The 16,200-nt window shown below is 48.1% G+C and overlaps 1 protein-coding gene across 3 annotated transcripts in view; it reads left to right on the top strand.

Moving 5' to 3' along the window:
• The window catches only part of LOC309398667 (lysosomal alpha-glucosidase-like), a 23,972-nt gene extending 7,772 nt beyond the window's left edge, over positions 1 to 16,200 (top strand). For all 3 annotated transcript variants that reach the window (XM_081965764.1, XM_081965766.1, XM_081965765.1), the window contains exons 4-20: positions 991 to 1,156; positions 1,476 to 1,572; positions 2,522 to 2,641; positions 3,384 to 3,502; positions 4,274 to 4,405; positions 4,818 to 4,928; positions 5,240 to 5,353; positions 6,292 to 6,376; positions 7,119 to 7,236; positions 7,626 to 7,759; positions 8,702 to 8,853; positions 9,331 to 9,479; positions 10,510 to 10,651; positions 10,792 to 10,890; positions 12,132 to 12,296; positions 12,524 to 12,670; positions 13,607 to 16,200. In XM_081965764.1, the coding sequence (XP_081821890.1) occupies positions 991 to 1,156; positions 1,476 to 1,572; positions 2,522 to 2,641; positions 3,384 to 3,502; positions 4,274 to 4,405; positions 4,818 to 4,928; positions 5,240 to 5,353; positions 6,292 to 6,376; positions 7,119 to 7,236; positions 7,626 to 7,759; positions 8,702 to 8,853; positions 9,331 to 9,479; positions 10,510 to 10,651; positions 10,792 to 10,890; positions 12,132 to 12,296; positions 12,524 to 12,670; positions 13,607 to 13,669 (2,113 nt within the window). In that variant the 3' untranslated portion in view covers positions 13,670 to 16,200. The remainder of the gene's footprint in view (positions 1 to 990; positions 1,157 to 1,475; positions 1,573 to 2,521; positions 2,642 to 3,383; positions 3,503 to 4,273; positions 4,406 to 4,817; positions 4,929 to 5,239; positions 5,354 to 6,291; positions 6,377 to 7,118; positions 7,237 to 7,625; positions 7,760 to 8,701; positions 8,854 to 9,330; positions 9,480 to 10,509; positions 10,652 to 10,791; positions 10,891 to 12,131; positions 12,297 to 12,523; positions 12,671 to 13,606) is intronic.

Below are 16,200 nucleotides of genomic sequence, written 5' to 3'. Positions count from 1 at the left end.
CTCTGGGTTAGGAGGTTTTGCCCTGCTGTCTTTCCAGAGAGAGGAGGCCCCCTGATGCCCCCCCACCCCTTCTCCACTCAGTAATAGCCAAGAGGGACTGCGCAACAGCTCCGTCCTCTGAAATCAGAGTTTTTGAAAAAGAGTGTTGTGGCCCACCAGCAGCCAGTGGAGCTGGGGGCAGATTCAGACAGTGAGGAGGGTTGGGGAGGAACCTGGGCCTGTCCTGGAGTCTGGGGAAGGCTCTGATGAGGGCTCTGCGTCAGAGGCAGAGATGGAGCCAGGGCCATCTGATAGTTATCAGCTGCCTTCGAAGTCAGACATCAGTGGGGCAGAAGAACAGCTGGAACCTGTTCCCAATGTGCGCATGCGCAGAACTGCCAGGAGAAGGGAACAGCTAAGGAACAAGGGTCGACTTGGGAGTAAGGCCACAGGTGGACGGTGAATGTCCGTTTGTGGTCTTATGCCACCGTAGGATATTCAGGATCCATTTGTTGTATCTCAGCCTGGACCAAGATGCTTGGCAGAATTTCGGGTTTCTTACCAGGGGTGAAACTCAGCAGGTTCTGACAGGTTCTGGAGAACCGGTAGCGGAAAGTTTGAGTAGTTTGCAGAGGTGCAAATGCCACCTCTGGCTGGCCCCAGAGTGGGGAGGGAATGGGGATTTTGCAGTATCTTTCCCCTGCCACGCCCACCAAGCCACGCCCACAGAACCGGTAGTAAAAAAAATGGAATTTCACCACCGCTTCTTACTAACTCAAATTGAGTAGAAACTTTTCCTTTCACAAGCCTTCACATTTACACATTTATTTTCCTGGGCTCATCGGCCCCTTCGGTCAGGATTGATTGAGGATCCAGTTGCTGGCCGAATGATCTGTGCCGCTGTTGATTTCCAATATTTCTTTTGCTGCCGCCCTGAAAAGCCCTCCTTAAGTCACAAAAGTTTAAAAGAGGAAAAAGAAAATATCTTCTTCGGGGTGTTTCCTCTCTTAGGTTGAACACAACAGTGGCTCCCCTGTTTTTCGCGGATCAGTTTCTCCAGATTTCCACACTCCTGCCGTCTACGTTTCTTTACGGGCTGGGAGAACATCAGAGCAACTTCCTACATAACTTGGAGTGGAAGACGCTGCCTCTCTGGGCCCGTGACGTCCCTCCTACGGTAGGTTTTCATGCTGGGTTTAGGAGTCGGTTTTGAGTTGGGTTGGTTTATTTTCAGTGAGGTTACAATTTTTCCCCCCTCCCTTGGTTCCCTCCTTCTCTGGATTTCCATGTGCCAGAACAGATACTCTGGGTCAGTGATGACTGGTCTATAATCAATAAAGCTATCATATCACAGGGGGCTGGATGCAACTTTAACATGATTCAAAAAAGTCTTCCTTTGTTCTTAATGTGTCTCTGTCTCAGTTTCAAATCACCCGGATGATTGGCTGTGGAAAGAAAAAAATCAACATGAAGTTTTCTCTCTCTATTGTGTACAGGAGTCCTTCAATCTCTACGGCGTCCACCCATTCTATCTTCTCATGGAGAAAGGTGGAGCTTCCCACGGGGTTTTCCTCCTGAACAGCAACTTAATGGGTGTGTGTTTTTCCTTTATTCCCTTACGGAGCCCAAATACCTTGGGTGAACACACGTAGCTACCTATTTTGGGTCATTCCTTTATGTTCATATACAGTTCAAGTCCCACAAGCTCTGGGTTGACTCATCCTTCCCTCCTTCCAAGGTCAGTAAAAGGAGGACCCAGATTGCTGGGGCCAAGAGGCTGACTCTGTAAACCGCTTAGAGAAGGCTGGAAAGCACTGTAAAGCGGTATATAAGTATAAGGGCTATTACAAGGAAGGAAGGAAGGAAGGAAGGAAGGAAGGAAGGAAGGAAGGAAGGAAGGAAGGAAGGAAGGGCCATGGTGGTGCAGTGATTAGAATTCAGCACTGCAAGCAAATTCTGCCCACTGCCAGCAGTTTGATCCTGACCATCTCAACCTTCCCTCTTTCCAAGGTCAGTAAAAGGAGGACCCAGATTGTTGGGGGGCAATATGCTGACTCTGTAAACTGTGCAGAGAGGTCTGTAAAAAGCCCTGTGAAGCGGTATATAAGTCTAAGGGCTATGGCTATTGCTATTTACTCCGTTCTTGAGCATCCGTTGGACCGCTGCTTTCTAACGTCCAGCCTAAGAAGCCAAGTCAAAATCAACTTCTCCTCCTTGGAAAACAAAACATACAGGTTCCTTGAGTTACGACCTCACTTGAGGCCAGAGCATCCATTCCCAAGCAAGGCAGTTGTTAAGTGAGCTGTGCCCGATTTTATGCCATTGTGCAGCAGGCGCTACAACACGCGAGGATTAGTTGTGAGTTACTTTTTTCCAGCACTGTCGTAAGTTCAGACGGTCATAGAATATATATATATATATATATATTGATGCTTTCAAAGTGTGTAAGCATCAGCTCTTTAGGGTGCCACAATCCAGAATGTCTACTGAAAGGTGTAATGTGACAGTCCCTTCTTTTCTTCTTCCTTTCTTCCTGGTCCAGAGGTGGCCCTTCAGCCTGCTCCTGCCCTCACCTGGAGAACCACTGGGGGAATTTTGGATTTTTACATCTTTTTAGGACCGGATCCCAACTTAGTGGTCCAGCAATACCAGCAAGTGATCGGTGAGTATCTCAAGGACCAGAAGCACGGTGGCAAAAGCTTTTTCATCGCTTCAGAACCAGCTGGAAACGTCCAACAGGAGCCAAGAAAGCTTGGCTGAGGGGATGAGAGGGGTGGTGGTGCAAGCATACAGAATGTAGGCTGCCTAGTTGGGGAAGTGTCAGGTTCCAGACAGCATCCAAAAATAAGTCCAGAGTCCGAGGCAAAGTATTGCTCAAAGTTTTAATTTATTAAGAGAGCCATGTTGGCACATCTAGGAAAACACGAATCTGAAAGCTTCCCTGTTTTCCCCACCCAGTTGAAAGTTCAAGATCCTGTCCTCATACCCACAAACCCATCCCATGGTCCAATCTCCCACTGTCATGCTGGCAGTTCTACCTATCCAGTTCCGCCCAGGTGCAGAGACAAAGGATGACCTTGGCTTTCTAGAAAGAATTTTGTTATGGCTACTTATCATCTAATTCCAAACTATCCCCCCTCCCATTTTCCCACCATAGAAAAAGGCAGGGTAGAATAATAGAAAGTGGGGTAGGCCAGAAAACTGCAGGCCTGACAGGAAGTCTGTGTCCTCGTGACTTAGAGACTTACGCAGGAGCACCCGATGCCCATAAGGAGGACTTCATTCACTCAAGCTTGGAGCCTAGCGCTGCCTTCGAGCTTCAACTTCATTCGTGGTTTATGCCCAGCTGAATCCGGTCTGACTAGAGAGGCTGATGTGTTGTGTTTCCACCACTTCACTTTCAGGTTTTCCGGCTATGCCCCCCTTTTGGGGGCTGGGGTTCCACCTCTGCCGTTGGGGGTACGGGACGAGCAACAAGACATGGGAGACAGTCAAAGCTATGCGGAACTTCCAGATCCCTCAGGTAAAAAACAAGAAGGAAGAGAGGAGAAATCCAATCTGCCCTCTCCTTGATCTGCCTTGCGACCTCTTGGGGTGACGGCAGTAGCAGCCCTGTAACACTGGGTGACTGTGTCTCCTCTGCCTCGTGATGAGCCCTCAAGCCTACCAGATAACAAACGAGGCCCTTGGAATGGTCCGTGAGAGGAGCCATCTCCTGTTCTGACCCAGCTCTCTAAACACAACAAACCCCCTGAAGTGAACTCGAATCTTCCTTTATTAGGAGCACCAGCAGCTCCAGCAAAGGGTTTATCTCTCAGGCTAACAAGTTCTCTGCCACATCTACTCATCTCCGCCCCCTGCCTTTTATCCCCAGAGCTAGGCTGGGGCTTCTCTAGCAGCTGTGACTCTTCCGTCCCAAGAACCGGCCCATAGATTTCCGCTGTTCTCCTCTCCTCTGCCTTCTGTGCATCCCTGCGTCAGGGACCCCGCTGTTCCTCCTCTTCCTCATCAGCCATCTCCAGATCTGGGGGCTATTGACTCTCCATCTGGGGGCTGATGGATAGCCTAGGCTCTGTCTCTCTCTCCCACAGCTCCACTCCCTCTTCCCCCTCGGAGCTCCCAGGTTGCCTTGACGCTGACCCTGACTCCCACGCCTCCTCCTTCTCCTCCTCTGATTCGGTTGCTGGAGGGGCCACCACAACATCTCCAAACTGGTTCGTTCTGTACCAGATTTGGATTCCCCCAGCAGCTTGGAGAGGTTTTCCTTTAGTCCTCTCTTCGTCTCCGCTTGCAGGACGCTCAGTGGAACGACATTGATTATATGAACAGCACTCGAGACTTCGCTGTGGACTCCGAGAAGTTTGCCAGTCTCCCCCAGATGGTGGAAGATCTTCATAAGCACGGACAATACTACGTGCTCATCCTGGTAGGAACCTTTCTCGTGTGTGTGTGTGTGTGTGTGTGTGTGTGTGTGTGTGTGTGTAACGATGGATTTCTCTTTCCAGCCAACGCGTCTCCACGTCTCTTTTTTAAGAGAATGATTAATTTCATTGAAGATTTACTCAAATGGATAAGCAAATTTTTAGACATTGAATTTTTAGACATTGAATTTTTATGTTCAATATTTTCAAAATGTTCAATATGTTCAAAAAAAATAAAAATAAAAATAAACGATCCTTTGGAACCGGTCCTGGAACGCTGGCCATAATGTCTGTTCCCCAGATGTGTAGACTTTGATTTGCATGTTTCTGAGAATTCTAGCCACACATCTGGAAGCTGCCCAGCCTGGGAAAACCACTGTATAAAACAGCTGGTTCTCATGTTATTTTCCCTCCCAGGATCCCGGAATTAGTAGCACTCAGCATCCTGGCTCTTACTGGCCTTACGACGAAGGCCTGAGACGCGGCGTGTTCATCAACAACACCAGAGGGAAACCTCTGATTGGAAAGGTGAGTATCTGCTCTCCTCCTTCAGTTGGGATCCATGCTCTGCTCGTTTCAGGGGTTCCAAATAGCATCCGAAAGTAAATCAGAGTCCAAGGCTTCCTCAAAAGTTCCAATTTATTAACAGAGCCATGTCGGCACATCTGGGAAAACCCGAATCTGAAAGATTCCCGGTTTTCCCCACCCAGTTGAAAGTTCAAGGTCTTGCCCCCCACACCCACAAGTCCATCCCATGGTCCAATCTCCCACTGCTATGCTGGAAGATCCCACCCATCCAGTTCTGGTCAGTATTTTTTTAAATTTCATTTTTCCACCAGGTCTGGCCCGGCTTCACTGCTTATCCTGACTTTTCCAACCCAGACACTGACGAATGGTGGCTGGAAAACCTGAAACATCTCTACGCTCAAGTTCCTTTCGATGGCCTTTGGATTGTACGTCTCCTCCTCCACTCCTCTTGGTTTCTGGGTAGCAAGGCTTGGGTGACTCTAAATGAGGCGTTAGTAAAAATAGAAAACAAATATAATAGATATAGATATAGAAACCGGGTCTGTGTGTGTATAGCAGCACATTTCCCGATTAGCACATTTTATTAAAGAGAAGAGTCTTCTTGAGCTGATGGACACATATTTTATTAACGGCTTTTGTGAGATGCAGCTTACTTCATCTGATGCACGGTTCCATGGAGCTCAGGAAAACTGTAAACAAAATTGTTAGTAAAAGTGATGCTAAACTCCTAGGTGTTTTCTTGTTTTGCTAACATAGACTAATATGATTCTCTATTTACCGTTTGGGAGTGAGACATTGAATTGAATTTTAATTCCACTCAAGTTTGACCTTGAAGGCCGTTTTCTGTTGGGCTGGGTAACTGTTAAGCTTAGAATATCCCTGACGTTTTTTCAGGAGGCAACTGGACTTGTTTTTTCCTTGAAGATGTTTCGCTTCTCATCCAAGAAGCTTCTTCAGCTCTGACTGGATGGTGAGGAATGGAAGGATTTATATACCTTGCAGACAGAGCTGGTCATTTGCCTGCTTTGAGAGGGTCGTTGAGGCCACTTGGAGCTTTACCTGTGTCCTCGGGGTCACCTGAGTGGTGCAAATGGTTCCTATAGTCTGCAATTTTTTTCTCCTCCTCCCACACCATTCCAAGGGTCTTCATCCCAAATTGTATAGCTTAAACATCTGTAGAGATTCTCAGTCATCCATCAAGCTCTCAGTCCAGCTGCCTCCTGAAAAAAACACCTTTGGGACAACCTCAACGTGGATGACTGAGAATTCCTACGGAATATCCCTGACAGATTACTCCTGGTTGTAGAAGGCCAGTGTAGATTGAGTTCAGCAGCCAGACTTTAACGGGTCTTCTTTGCTTTAGGACATGAATGAACCATCCAACTTTGTTGATGGCTCAACAGAAGGGTGCTCCAAAGGAGATCTAGACAACCCACCTTACATGCCTGGTAAGAAACACAATCACTCGAAATCTTCAATAGGAAAGCTGGCACCAACCTTTTCATGAAAACTCCGTACTACATAAGCTTCTTCAGCAGATCTGCTGGTTGATGGTCTTGTTTCCCGAGTTTTAGCTCTGCCCAGGTGGGAGCCTGAAGGTAACCAGCAGTTATTACAAATATAATGCAGGAAGTTCCTATCAAAACCATCATTGTGCATTTCCTAGTTTCAGGTCCTCTCAGGTAAGAGTGCAGAGAAACATCCAGTTCTGCTGAAGCTAGCAAGGAACTCATTAGAGATGACGCTACGTACCACACACCAACTAGGGCTTCAGAAGCTGAGGGAGCTTCTTCAGGAAGGTTCCAAAACTGCTTCCAGAAGATGGGAGTCATCCGCCTAAGTGTTATTTCAAAGCTCCAAAATCTTGCCCTTATTGTGCAGCTGAGATGGGAATCTGAGTTTCTGAAGTTTGCAAAAACTCAAGTTCCGCTTGGTGAAGGATGCTGGGGGTCTAAGAAGGTCACAGCTCCTGATCTGGGTCCTAGAACCTCCTTTTCAGTTCTTACTCCTTTGCGTAGCATTGCTTGCGCCCATAAAGAGACGTCCATGATAGATCTGAATATCTGGAGAAGGTTAGCCTCAGCATCTCCCAGGCTGGACTTGGAGGGGCAACCCCTGAGCAGACACAGCTTGCGGAGAAGACATCCATGGTGGGCCTTTCTTCTCCTCACCTCCCTTTATCTCCACTAGGGATCCTGGGAGGTTCTATTTCTGCAAAGACTATTTGCGCTTCAGCCAAGCAGAGGGTCTCCGTGCATTACAATCTCCACAACCTCTACGGGCTGATGGAAGCCAAGGCCACCTCAAGGTAGGCCAGGCTCCCCTGCCTTCGGGAATGGCTTTCTTTGGAGGTGAGAGCGATAGGACGTTTGCAGGGCCTTCTCCTCTTCCTCCTCTTGTTCTTCTTCCTCCTCCCTCCCTCCTCTTTCTTCTCCTCCTCCTCCTCTTCCTTCTTCTCCTCCTTCTTCTCCTTCCTCCTCTTCTCTTCCTCCTCCTCCTCTTCTTCTTCTCTTTCCTCCTCCTTCTTTTCCTCCTCCTTTTTCTTTTCCTTCTTCTTCCTCCTCCTCCTCCTTCCTTCTCCTCTTCCTCCCGCTTCCCCTCCTCCTCCTTCCTTTGCCCTGCTGAGGATTCACCAGCCTTGCAAATATGACCATTATTCTTGACTGTGTTTGGGTTTTTTTTATTTTTTCCTGGCAGGGCTCTAGTTGAACTCCGGGGGAAGAGACCCTTCGTTATTTCACGTTCCACTTTCCCAAGTCAGGGCAGGTATTCCGGACACTGGCTGGGAGACAACCGGAGTGAATGGAAGGATATGTTTTGGTCCATACCAGGTACCCCCCTCACCTGCTTCCGGGTGTCCTTTTGAATTTCTGCTGCTCCTGTCATACACAGACTGTTAAACTCCCCGTTATCCATGTGCGTTTTATAAAGTCAATCCAAAGCTGTCCCACACGCATGGCTGGAAGTGGGTGCCGAAACATGTAAATGGGAAACTTGCAAGTAAGCTGCCAGCAGAGCAATAACATATCAGAGCTACTGGCATTCTGACTATTTCCAAGCCTAGTTCAAAGCCCTTTACCTAGCTCAGGGGTGTCCAAACTTGGGAAGTTTAAGACTTGTGGACTTCAACTCCCAGAATTCCCCAGCCAGCTGGCTGGGAAATTCTGGGAGTTGAAGTCCACAAGTCTTAAAGTTCCCAAGTTTGGACACCCCTGACCTAGCTGATAACCCAGCGTTGCCTGGGTATTTATTTATAGGGAGAACATACCCAGACCAAACGTAATTTCTAATGTTGGGTTTTTCCCCTTACCAGAGGGAGCCCTCTTGTGGGGCACTGTGAAGCTGTTCCCATGGCAACTCCACTGCGCTGTACAGTAGATGCCATTTTACGACAGTATGGTAGAAGCCATTTTAAGGCACAACAGGCTGAATCTTAACAGAATACCCTCCCCCCAAGGGGCCTTAGGGGTGTCTTATCCCCACAGTATTTTTTTCCAGAGAGTAAGCCATCTGGATACCAAGTTTGGTTGAAATTTCTCGAGGCGTTCCAGAGTTATGCTCGGACACACACGCACGCAAACACACACAGCCGTTTTTATAGAGAGAGATTTTGACCAATAAATACATGGGTCTCCAAAATACCTGGGACCTCCTTCCATAGTTAGGAGATCTCATCCTGGATGAAGGTCAGGCCTCCCTAAGCACTCTAGTGATCTCTGTGACCTCTTGTGGCCAGAGGTTGACCTCATTTGGCCTCTGTCCGAATCCCTTAGGCCTGCTGAGCTTCAGCCTCTTCGGAGTCCCGTTGGTCGGGGCCGACATCTGTGGCTTCTCCAGCTCCACCTCGGAAGAGCTCTGCGTTCGCTGGATGCAGCTGGGAGCCTTCTATCCCTTTTCCCGCAATCACAACACTCAGCTTGAGAAGGTGAGGGACAGTAGGGTTGGGGGTGGGGGGGGGGGCTCATTGGGATTTGGGGGTTCTCCGAACTGCACAGAATCTTAGAGGTTCTCCCAAACCAGTGGTGGGATTCAAAAAAATTTACTACAAGTTCTATGGGCCTGGCGGGAGTGGCGTGGCGTGGCTTGGTGGGCGTGGCAGGGGAAGGATACTGCAAAATCCCCATTTCCTCCCGACTTGGGAGGCAGAGAATAGATGGGGGCGCGGCCAGCCAGAGATGGTATTTGCCGGTTCTCCAAACTACTCAAAGTTTCCGCTACCGCTTCTCCAGAACTGGTCAGAACCTGCTTAATGCCACCTCTGTTCCGAACCCCCAGCAGCCCACCCCTTTTTGAGAGCATCGGAAAGCGATTTGCTGATGCCTTCTGTACTGTTGGTTCTTCCACTCTACCCCACAGCTTCACTTACGACCCTCCCTCACGCTCCCCCTTCCCCTCTCAACAGGCTCAAGATCCCACGGCCTTTAGCCCAGCAGCCCGGACGGCCATGAAGGCAGCGCTAGAACTCCGTTACACCCTGCTGCCCTTGCTCTATTCTCTCTTCCACCGGGCTCACCTGCAAGGGGACACGGTCGCCCGCCCCTTATTCTTTGAGTAAGTCCTTGGCTACGTTCGGGGGAGGATTCTCGGGTGAATTGCAAGACAATAGTGCAAAACATATCAAAAACAGGACTTCAGAGGGAGTTTGGGAAGTGCCTTAAGGAAGAACACTATTCACTATTCATCCTTTTTCTTTCTTTTAAAATATTGTTATTTATACCTTTTTCTTAACATGTATAAGTATTTAGTAAACAGCGTATTGTCTGGGTCATTTTACATATATGTAATTCTAGTAACATTAATATTCTTTACTTGTATAAAATAGTCTTCTCCCAGTTTCTAATTTCTACCTGTATTGTCTAACCATTGATAAAACAATGGAAGAAATGAGATAGGTTAACATTAAGGATAAAGAAGATACAGAATACTTTTTAACACCAGTCATCCTTTTTCTTCTGAGGTTCTTCCTTTGGGAATGTCTGCCATCTTTTCTTCCTTTACTGCCCGGGGGGCTCAGCCCTGCAGAAGAGGGTTCTTTGCCAATTTAGTTCATTCTCGCGATCTCTAGGTCAACAGATCTCCAGACCTGGGAAAGGCACAATAGCCTATTGTTTCAGAGGAACAGTTAGAACAGTTAGAACAATTAACCAATCAAGGAGAGAAGAAGTTTTTAAGAAGAGGTTTGGATAACCATTTGTCTGAAGTGTGGTGTAGGGTTTCCTGCCTAGGGAGGGGGTTGGACTAGAAGACCTCCAAGGTCCCTTCCAACCCTGTTATTCTGTTCTGTTCTGTTCTGACCTGAGCTAATTGAGGGGGATGGAAGAATGTGAACTTTAACTATGGGGCTTAGGGTGGGAAAAATCCAGCCCTGGCTTTGCCTTCGATTGTGCGGAAGTGACGTGCTCCATAAAGTTTTGCACGAAGAGACTGGATCGTCTTGATGATGCTTGCGGCGGTTGGGTCCGTCAGTCGGATCCTTGGCATTAGGCTTACGAATGGAAGATCTCTTCAAGGATCCCTGGGTGGTGGTGGGTCTTCTTCATGTGACACAGATGGTAATTGCAACGATTATCCCTTCTGGTAGATTCCCAAAGGATGAGGCCACCTACGCCGTGGAAAAGCAGTTCCTTTGGGGCCGAGTCCTGCTGGTGACGCCCGTTCTGGAACCTGGCGCAGATTCAGTGATCGGTTACTTCCCCAAAGGCGTTTGGTACGACTACTACATGGTAAGAGCCCGGGCCCTTGAGCTCCTGTCATGGTCCCACCTCTCTGGAGTCCAGGAGAGCCCCATTTCTGAAACTCCGGGGGGACCTTCGTCCTCCAAAAGCTTTCCACCCACCTGGGGTCTTCTCCTCGTCCTCTTCAGGGTTCTTCGGTGAACAGCAGCGGGGAGAGCTTGAAAATGGCGGCCCCTCTGGATCACATCAATGTCCATGTGCGAGAGGGCACCATCCTGCCAACTCAGGTGAGACCAGAAGATGCCCTTACTCGCCCTTCGCTGCCCCCACTGATTTTGGATAAACCTCTGAGAGCCCAGGGTCCTCTAGGCAAGGCTATATGCGGGCAACCTGATCCGATCCCCCTCCGTAGGATCCCACAGCTTGGACCTAAAAGAGAGTCTTAAGATCTCTCATTTCTGTCTTGTCTCAGGTTTCAACGCCATTTGTTATGTCAATAACGATGACTTTTCAGCCCAGAGGTATTTCCCACAACAGCTTAGAAGGGTGTTTTTTCTCAACCTTGGCCACATTAAGAGGGTGGACTTCATTTCCCAGAATTCCCCAGCCCCAACCTTCTAACTTCAGAATCAGAATTTGAGCTGGAAGGGACCTTGGAGGTCTTCTAGTCCAGCCCCCTGCTCAAGCAGGAGACCCTAGACCATTTCGGATAGGTGGCTGTGCAGTCTCTTCTTGAAAACCTCCAGTGATGAAGCGCCCACAATTTCTGGAGGCAACTTCTGTTCCAATTGTCCTCCCTGTTACGAATGTCCTCCTGAATTCCAGTTGGCTTCTTTTCTTGATTTAAGGAGAAACTTCCCAACAGTGAGGACAAATAACTTAGAAAGTTAAAATGCGGATCTGGAAAATAAAACGGAAAGCTACCCTGAGATGGGCAGGGAAGGATAGCTTCTCCTTCATCAGTCTTGAATTTACAACACTTCATTATCAGTGGTGAAACTGGAATTTTTTTGCCCGTTGTTTCTGTGGCTTGGTGGTGGGGTGTCATGTGACTGGGTGGGCATGGCCAGCTTTTTTTCACTTTTGAATGCATTTTTTTCCTAATAGGCAGGAAAAAAAATGCTTTAAAAAGTGTGTGTGTGGGGGGGGGGAAGCTTCCGACGATCACGCAGCTCGGAAGCTCTTTTCCCCCACTTCTTAAAGCATTTTTTTCCCTGCTTATTTGCCCGAACCGGCTGGAAAAAAATGCTTTAAGGAAAAAAAAGGGGGGGGGGAAGCTTCCCACGATCACGCAGATCCTCGGAAACTTTTTTTTACTACCAGTTTGCAGAACCAGGGACAATCGTCCCTACCGGTTTGGCTGCTTTCCCCCCTGGTCATCATGTCATAGGCTCTAGCAGCAAAATGCAGCCGCTGGACTAACAAGTGGAAGGGAAAGACACGGTTGCATCTATGAAAATCTTTTACTCAAGACTGTCCCAAGTGACCTCCTCTCCTCTCCTTCCCTCCCTCGGCCGACGCCTCTCAGAAACCCGGAGGCAGCACTTGGCTGACACGCCGGAACCCTCTGACCCTGATTGCAGCCTTATCCCAGACCTCCAACGCCTGGGGAGATCTGTTTTGGGACGACGGCGACAGCATGGACACCTTTGAAACGGGAGACTATTCCTACCTGGTCTTCAACGTCACGCAGGTAAGAAGGTCCCACCTGGGAGCTGCGAGGAAGGAAGGAGCTTCTTTTGCTCGGTTCTCTTTTGACCCCTGATCTAAACCTTTCTAAACCTGGAAACTGATCCACTTGTCTATATAACCGCAGGTTAGCAGTGAGGGAAGGTCGCTGTAGCAGCCATTTATCATCTCTCTCCGTTTAGGAAATATGAGCTCTCCTCCTCCTCTTTCTGCTTCTTCTCCTTCTTCTAGAACACCTTCGTCTCCACCGTCCTGCATTCCAATACTGAAGCCACCTACATCACAGTGGATAAACTCAGTGTCTACGGAGTCCGCGAAGAGCCGAAAACAGTCACCGTCGGTGGCAAAAACTGGCCCTTCACTTATTTGACCAATCAGGTAATTAACCAATTGCTTATTCAGACCTGGGGTCTCCAAACTGACTTGTGGACTTCAACTCCCAGAATCGCTCAGCCAGCAGGGAGAAAGGCTTCGTCTATTTGGTTCTTGCAACATGCAAATTGACCCAAGTTGATTTAGGGTAAAGGTAAAGGTTCCCCTCGCACATCTGTGCTAGTTGTTCCCGACTCTAGGGGGCGGTGCTCATCTCCGTTTCAAACCCAAAGAGCCAGCGCGCTCCTAAGACGTCGTGGCTGTGTCAAGTGAGGGTCTTGTGCAATTCTTCAGATACTCCACTTCAAGATTCTTCGACTATTGTTAGATTTGTTATTTTTATTCTTTCGCTTCTTGCTTTTTCCAGTTTCTTACCTGATGCATTTTTGAAGCACATTTATACTTTCCGACAAGGGTTAGACATGGCGTACGTACCAGTGGGGGGTTATGGATCCCGTTGCAACCGGCATGGTCAACGGGGCCCGGCATCCACCACATGAGTGCGCGCAGCACGCATGCATGCTTCCTTACCTACTGCGATGCTTCCGCAATGCTCCAGCTGCTCAGCGCCATATGTGCGCTAGTGTGGAAGCGCTGAAGAGCTCAAATACAGGTAAGGAGGGCGGGCGGGCCCTCCGGAGCAGCGTACCGGAACGGTAGCCAGTGCTCCCGGCAGGCACCAGTACGCCCGTACCGGGGTGTACCGCCTGCAACCCACCACTGGTACGTACGTTTCTCCTAGTAGAAAAGCAGAGTGTGAAAATGCCAGGAATGAGAACAACTCTGTAAAGCAGGGGCTTCCAACCTTGGCCACTTGAAGACTCCTCTGAAACTCTGGGAGTTGAAGTCCGCAAGTCTTCAAGTGGCCAAGGTTGGAGACCCCTGCTGTAAAGCCATGGTGCCATCCACTCACTTGGCAACCTTTTGCGTTCATCCCCAAAGGTCCTCCATGTGCCCAACCTGCAGCTTCCCCTCAGCCAGGGTTTCTCCGTTCGGTGGATGTGAGACCAGGGGAATCTCCTCTGCCCCTGTTGCATGACGAACCCAACGCCACGAGGAGACGGAGCCGCTGCCTGCGGGGAACCTCGGCGTGGGGTCCTCAGGTACCTCCGTGGCTGTCCCTCCGGAGCCGTGCCGTGGCCTCCTCGCATCTTCTTGGAAATGGCCTCCTCCTCCTGCTTCTCGGAAGAGACCTTCTCTTTCTACAGCTTCTGCTCTTGCGCTTTTCGGCACAGACCTCTCGTCGTCTTCCGTGTTTCGCTCCGCCGCATGTCGCCAAACGTCTCTTCCACTCCGCGGGTGGCGCTTTGTTTGCAGCTTTCCAGGGAAAGGAGAACTTCGAGTCAAAGTCACTGGGATTGAGTTCCTGATGGGTCAGTGCTTTTATTTTCAGGAGGTAACTGGACTGTCTGGTTTTTTTTCTTTGAAGACGTTTCACTTCTCATCCAAGAAGCTTCTTCCACTCTGACTGGGTCAGTCCCTCCACCATCCAGTCAGAGCCGAAGAAGCTTCTTGGATGAGAAGCGAAACATCTTCAAAGAAAAAAACAGAACGTCTGGTTGCTTCTTGGGGGGAAAAAGCACCTTTGGGGCCTAAATGGGACGGTTCAATTTATGATCAGGCAGACCTTTGCAGAAAATATAGAACCTTTGAGCGGAAAACTGAAATCGTACAGCCTCCGTTCCTTGTGCAGAGGCCCCGTTCTCTTCCCATGGGTTAAACCATGGTTGCTTTACTGAGAGAAAGTCCAGAAATGTGGATGCATATGTCCCGTTCTCTCATCCTGGCTTAAGTCTCCATCTCAATGCCAGAAACGCCCTGAATTCCTACCTCAGTATCAAAGTATTTTTGCTACCACTGTTGGTAAAACCTGCCATGGTTGAAGGGTGATATTTCACCCTGTAACAAATCTGGTTCATTCCTGACAGGTAAATGAACGCTTCTGCAGCACCGAGAATCAAGCCCAAAATGTCCAGCCCTTATTATTATTATTGCCAAAAGTTATTTTATTTTTTAACATACATATAGTATAATCCAAAGTATACCATCACATCTTAACAAACATTTTTTGAATATTCAATAATATATCAATTCCTCTTGCCATTAAGCCTCTTCAATTTTTATTTGCTCTTCTGCTTTCCATACACCATATTATAATCTATTTCATCTTCAACTCTCCTCCTCTCCCTCTCTCCTCCTCCCTACCTCCTTTCTTCCCTCTGCCTTCTCTCTCTTCACTACTTCCCCTTGCTCTCTCCCTCTCCTCTCCTCTCTTTCCACACCTTCCCTCTCTCCTACTCTTTCCCTCCCTTCTACTTCCCTCTCTTCTGTCTTCTTTCTCTCTCTTTCCCTCTCCCTTCCATTCTCTAATTTATGTGGTGTATTTCCGCCTTTTAGCAAAACCCATTTAATATCAGTGGCATTAAAAATTATATTCCCAAAGGAAAAAAAATATTTTCCATATTGCTAGTTTTTCTTTTAAAGGTATAACTCTTTACAAATTCCATTTGTTTCTTCCTCCCCCCACCCATAACAACCTCTTATTATTATTAGCCAACCTTGTTTCTCTCTACCCTCGGATGTCCAAGTTATGGAAGCTTAATTTAACCGATAATGTTTATTTCACCAAGTTTGCAATTTTACCAAGGGTGATCTGTTGCATGGAACAACGTTTGGCTTTTAAAATTTTGAGATTCGGAAGGGTTTGCTGCAGAACCATTGCCAACGGGGCAGGTTTAACTCTTTTGCACGCTAGTGTGAGAACTTGGGGTGTGTTTCTCAGCAGTGCCCCCCCCCACGAAATAGGGAGGGCCCTTCGCCTTGCCCTGCACTCACCTTCAGAATGAATGTCTATATACTGTGCTAAAATGCATAGATTTCTACTTCAGAAAATCCAATTTGCACTGTTTTCCCACCCGCGTTTCTCCCCCCAACTGCTGGGGTTTGGGGAATTTTGTTTTCCCTTTAGTACCCTCCTTGCCCAACCTGTCCTAAATTCCTAGCCCAGCTCAAGAGCCACAGCAGCTGTGTAGTGCTACTGCCAGCAAAACCACAATAGGGCTAGCTAAGCCTGCTTTTGGGGTACCCACTTTCTGTGAAGTCAACCTTGGTATGAGCAAAGGGTTTAGGGACCATCACCATCAAAATGTCCAGGGCAGTTTCTCATTTAGCTGTCCTGTTTTTTTTTTTTTTACCAGAATGGCAAGGGTAGGCAGAAAAATATCAACAAATATAACGTATAGCAGTGCTGATGAAATGGGACAACTTGAAGATATGTGGACTTCCAACTCCCAGAATTCTGGGAGTTGAAGTCCCCATGTTTCAAAGTTGTTCAGTTTCACCTACACTGCTGTGCAATTTTGTGGTGCGTTGGGAAGACTATGGAAAAAGAAAAGTGAGCTTTATCCCTTTGGGGGTAGTTGCTTTATTATTGTTATTATTTTTGGAATATATATATATATTTTTAAACTCTGCTTGATTCTCCCCCCCCTCCAGTTTCTGTACCAAGAAAGAAATAAAATACAATGTGATATGTT

This window comes from Natrix helvetica (genome assembly GCF_964273705.1).
Source record: "Natrix helvetica genome assembly, chromosome: 13".
Classification (NCBI taxonomy): domain Eukaryota; kingdom Metazoa; phylum Chordata; class Lepidosauria; order Squamata; family Natricidae; genus Natrix; species Natrix helvetica.
Note: the sequence above shows the minus strand (reverse complement) of the source record. Positions and strands in the feature narration are given on the sequence as shown.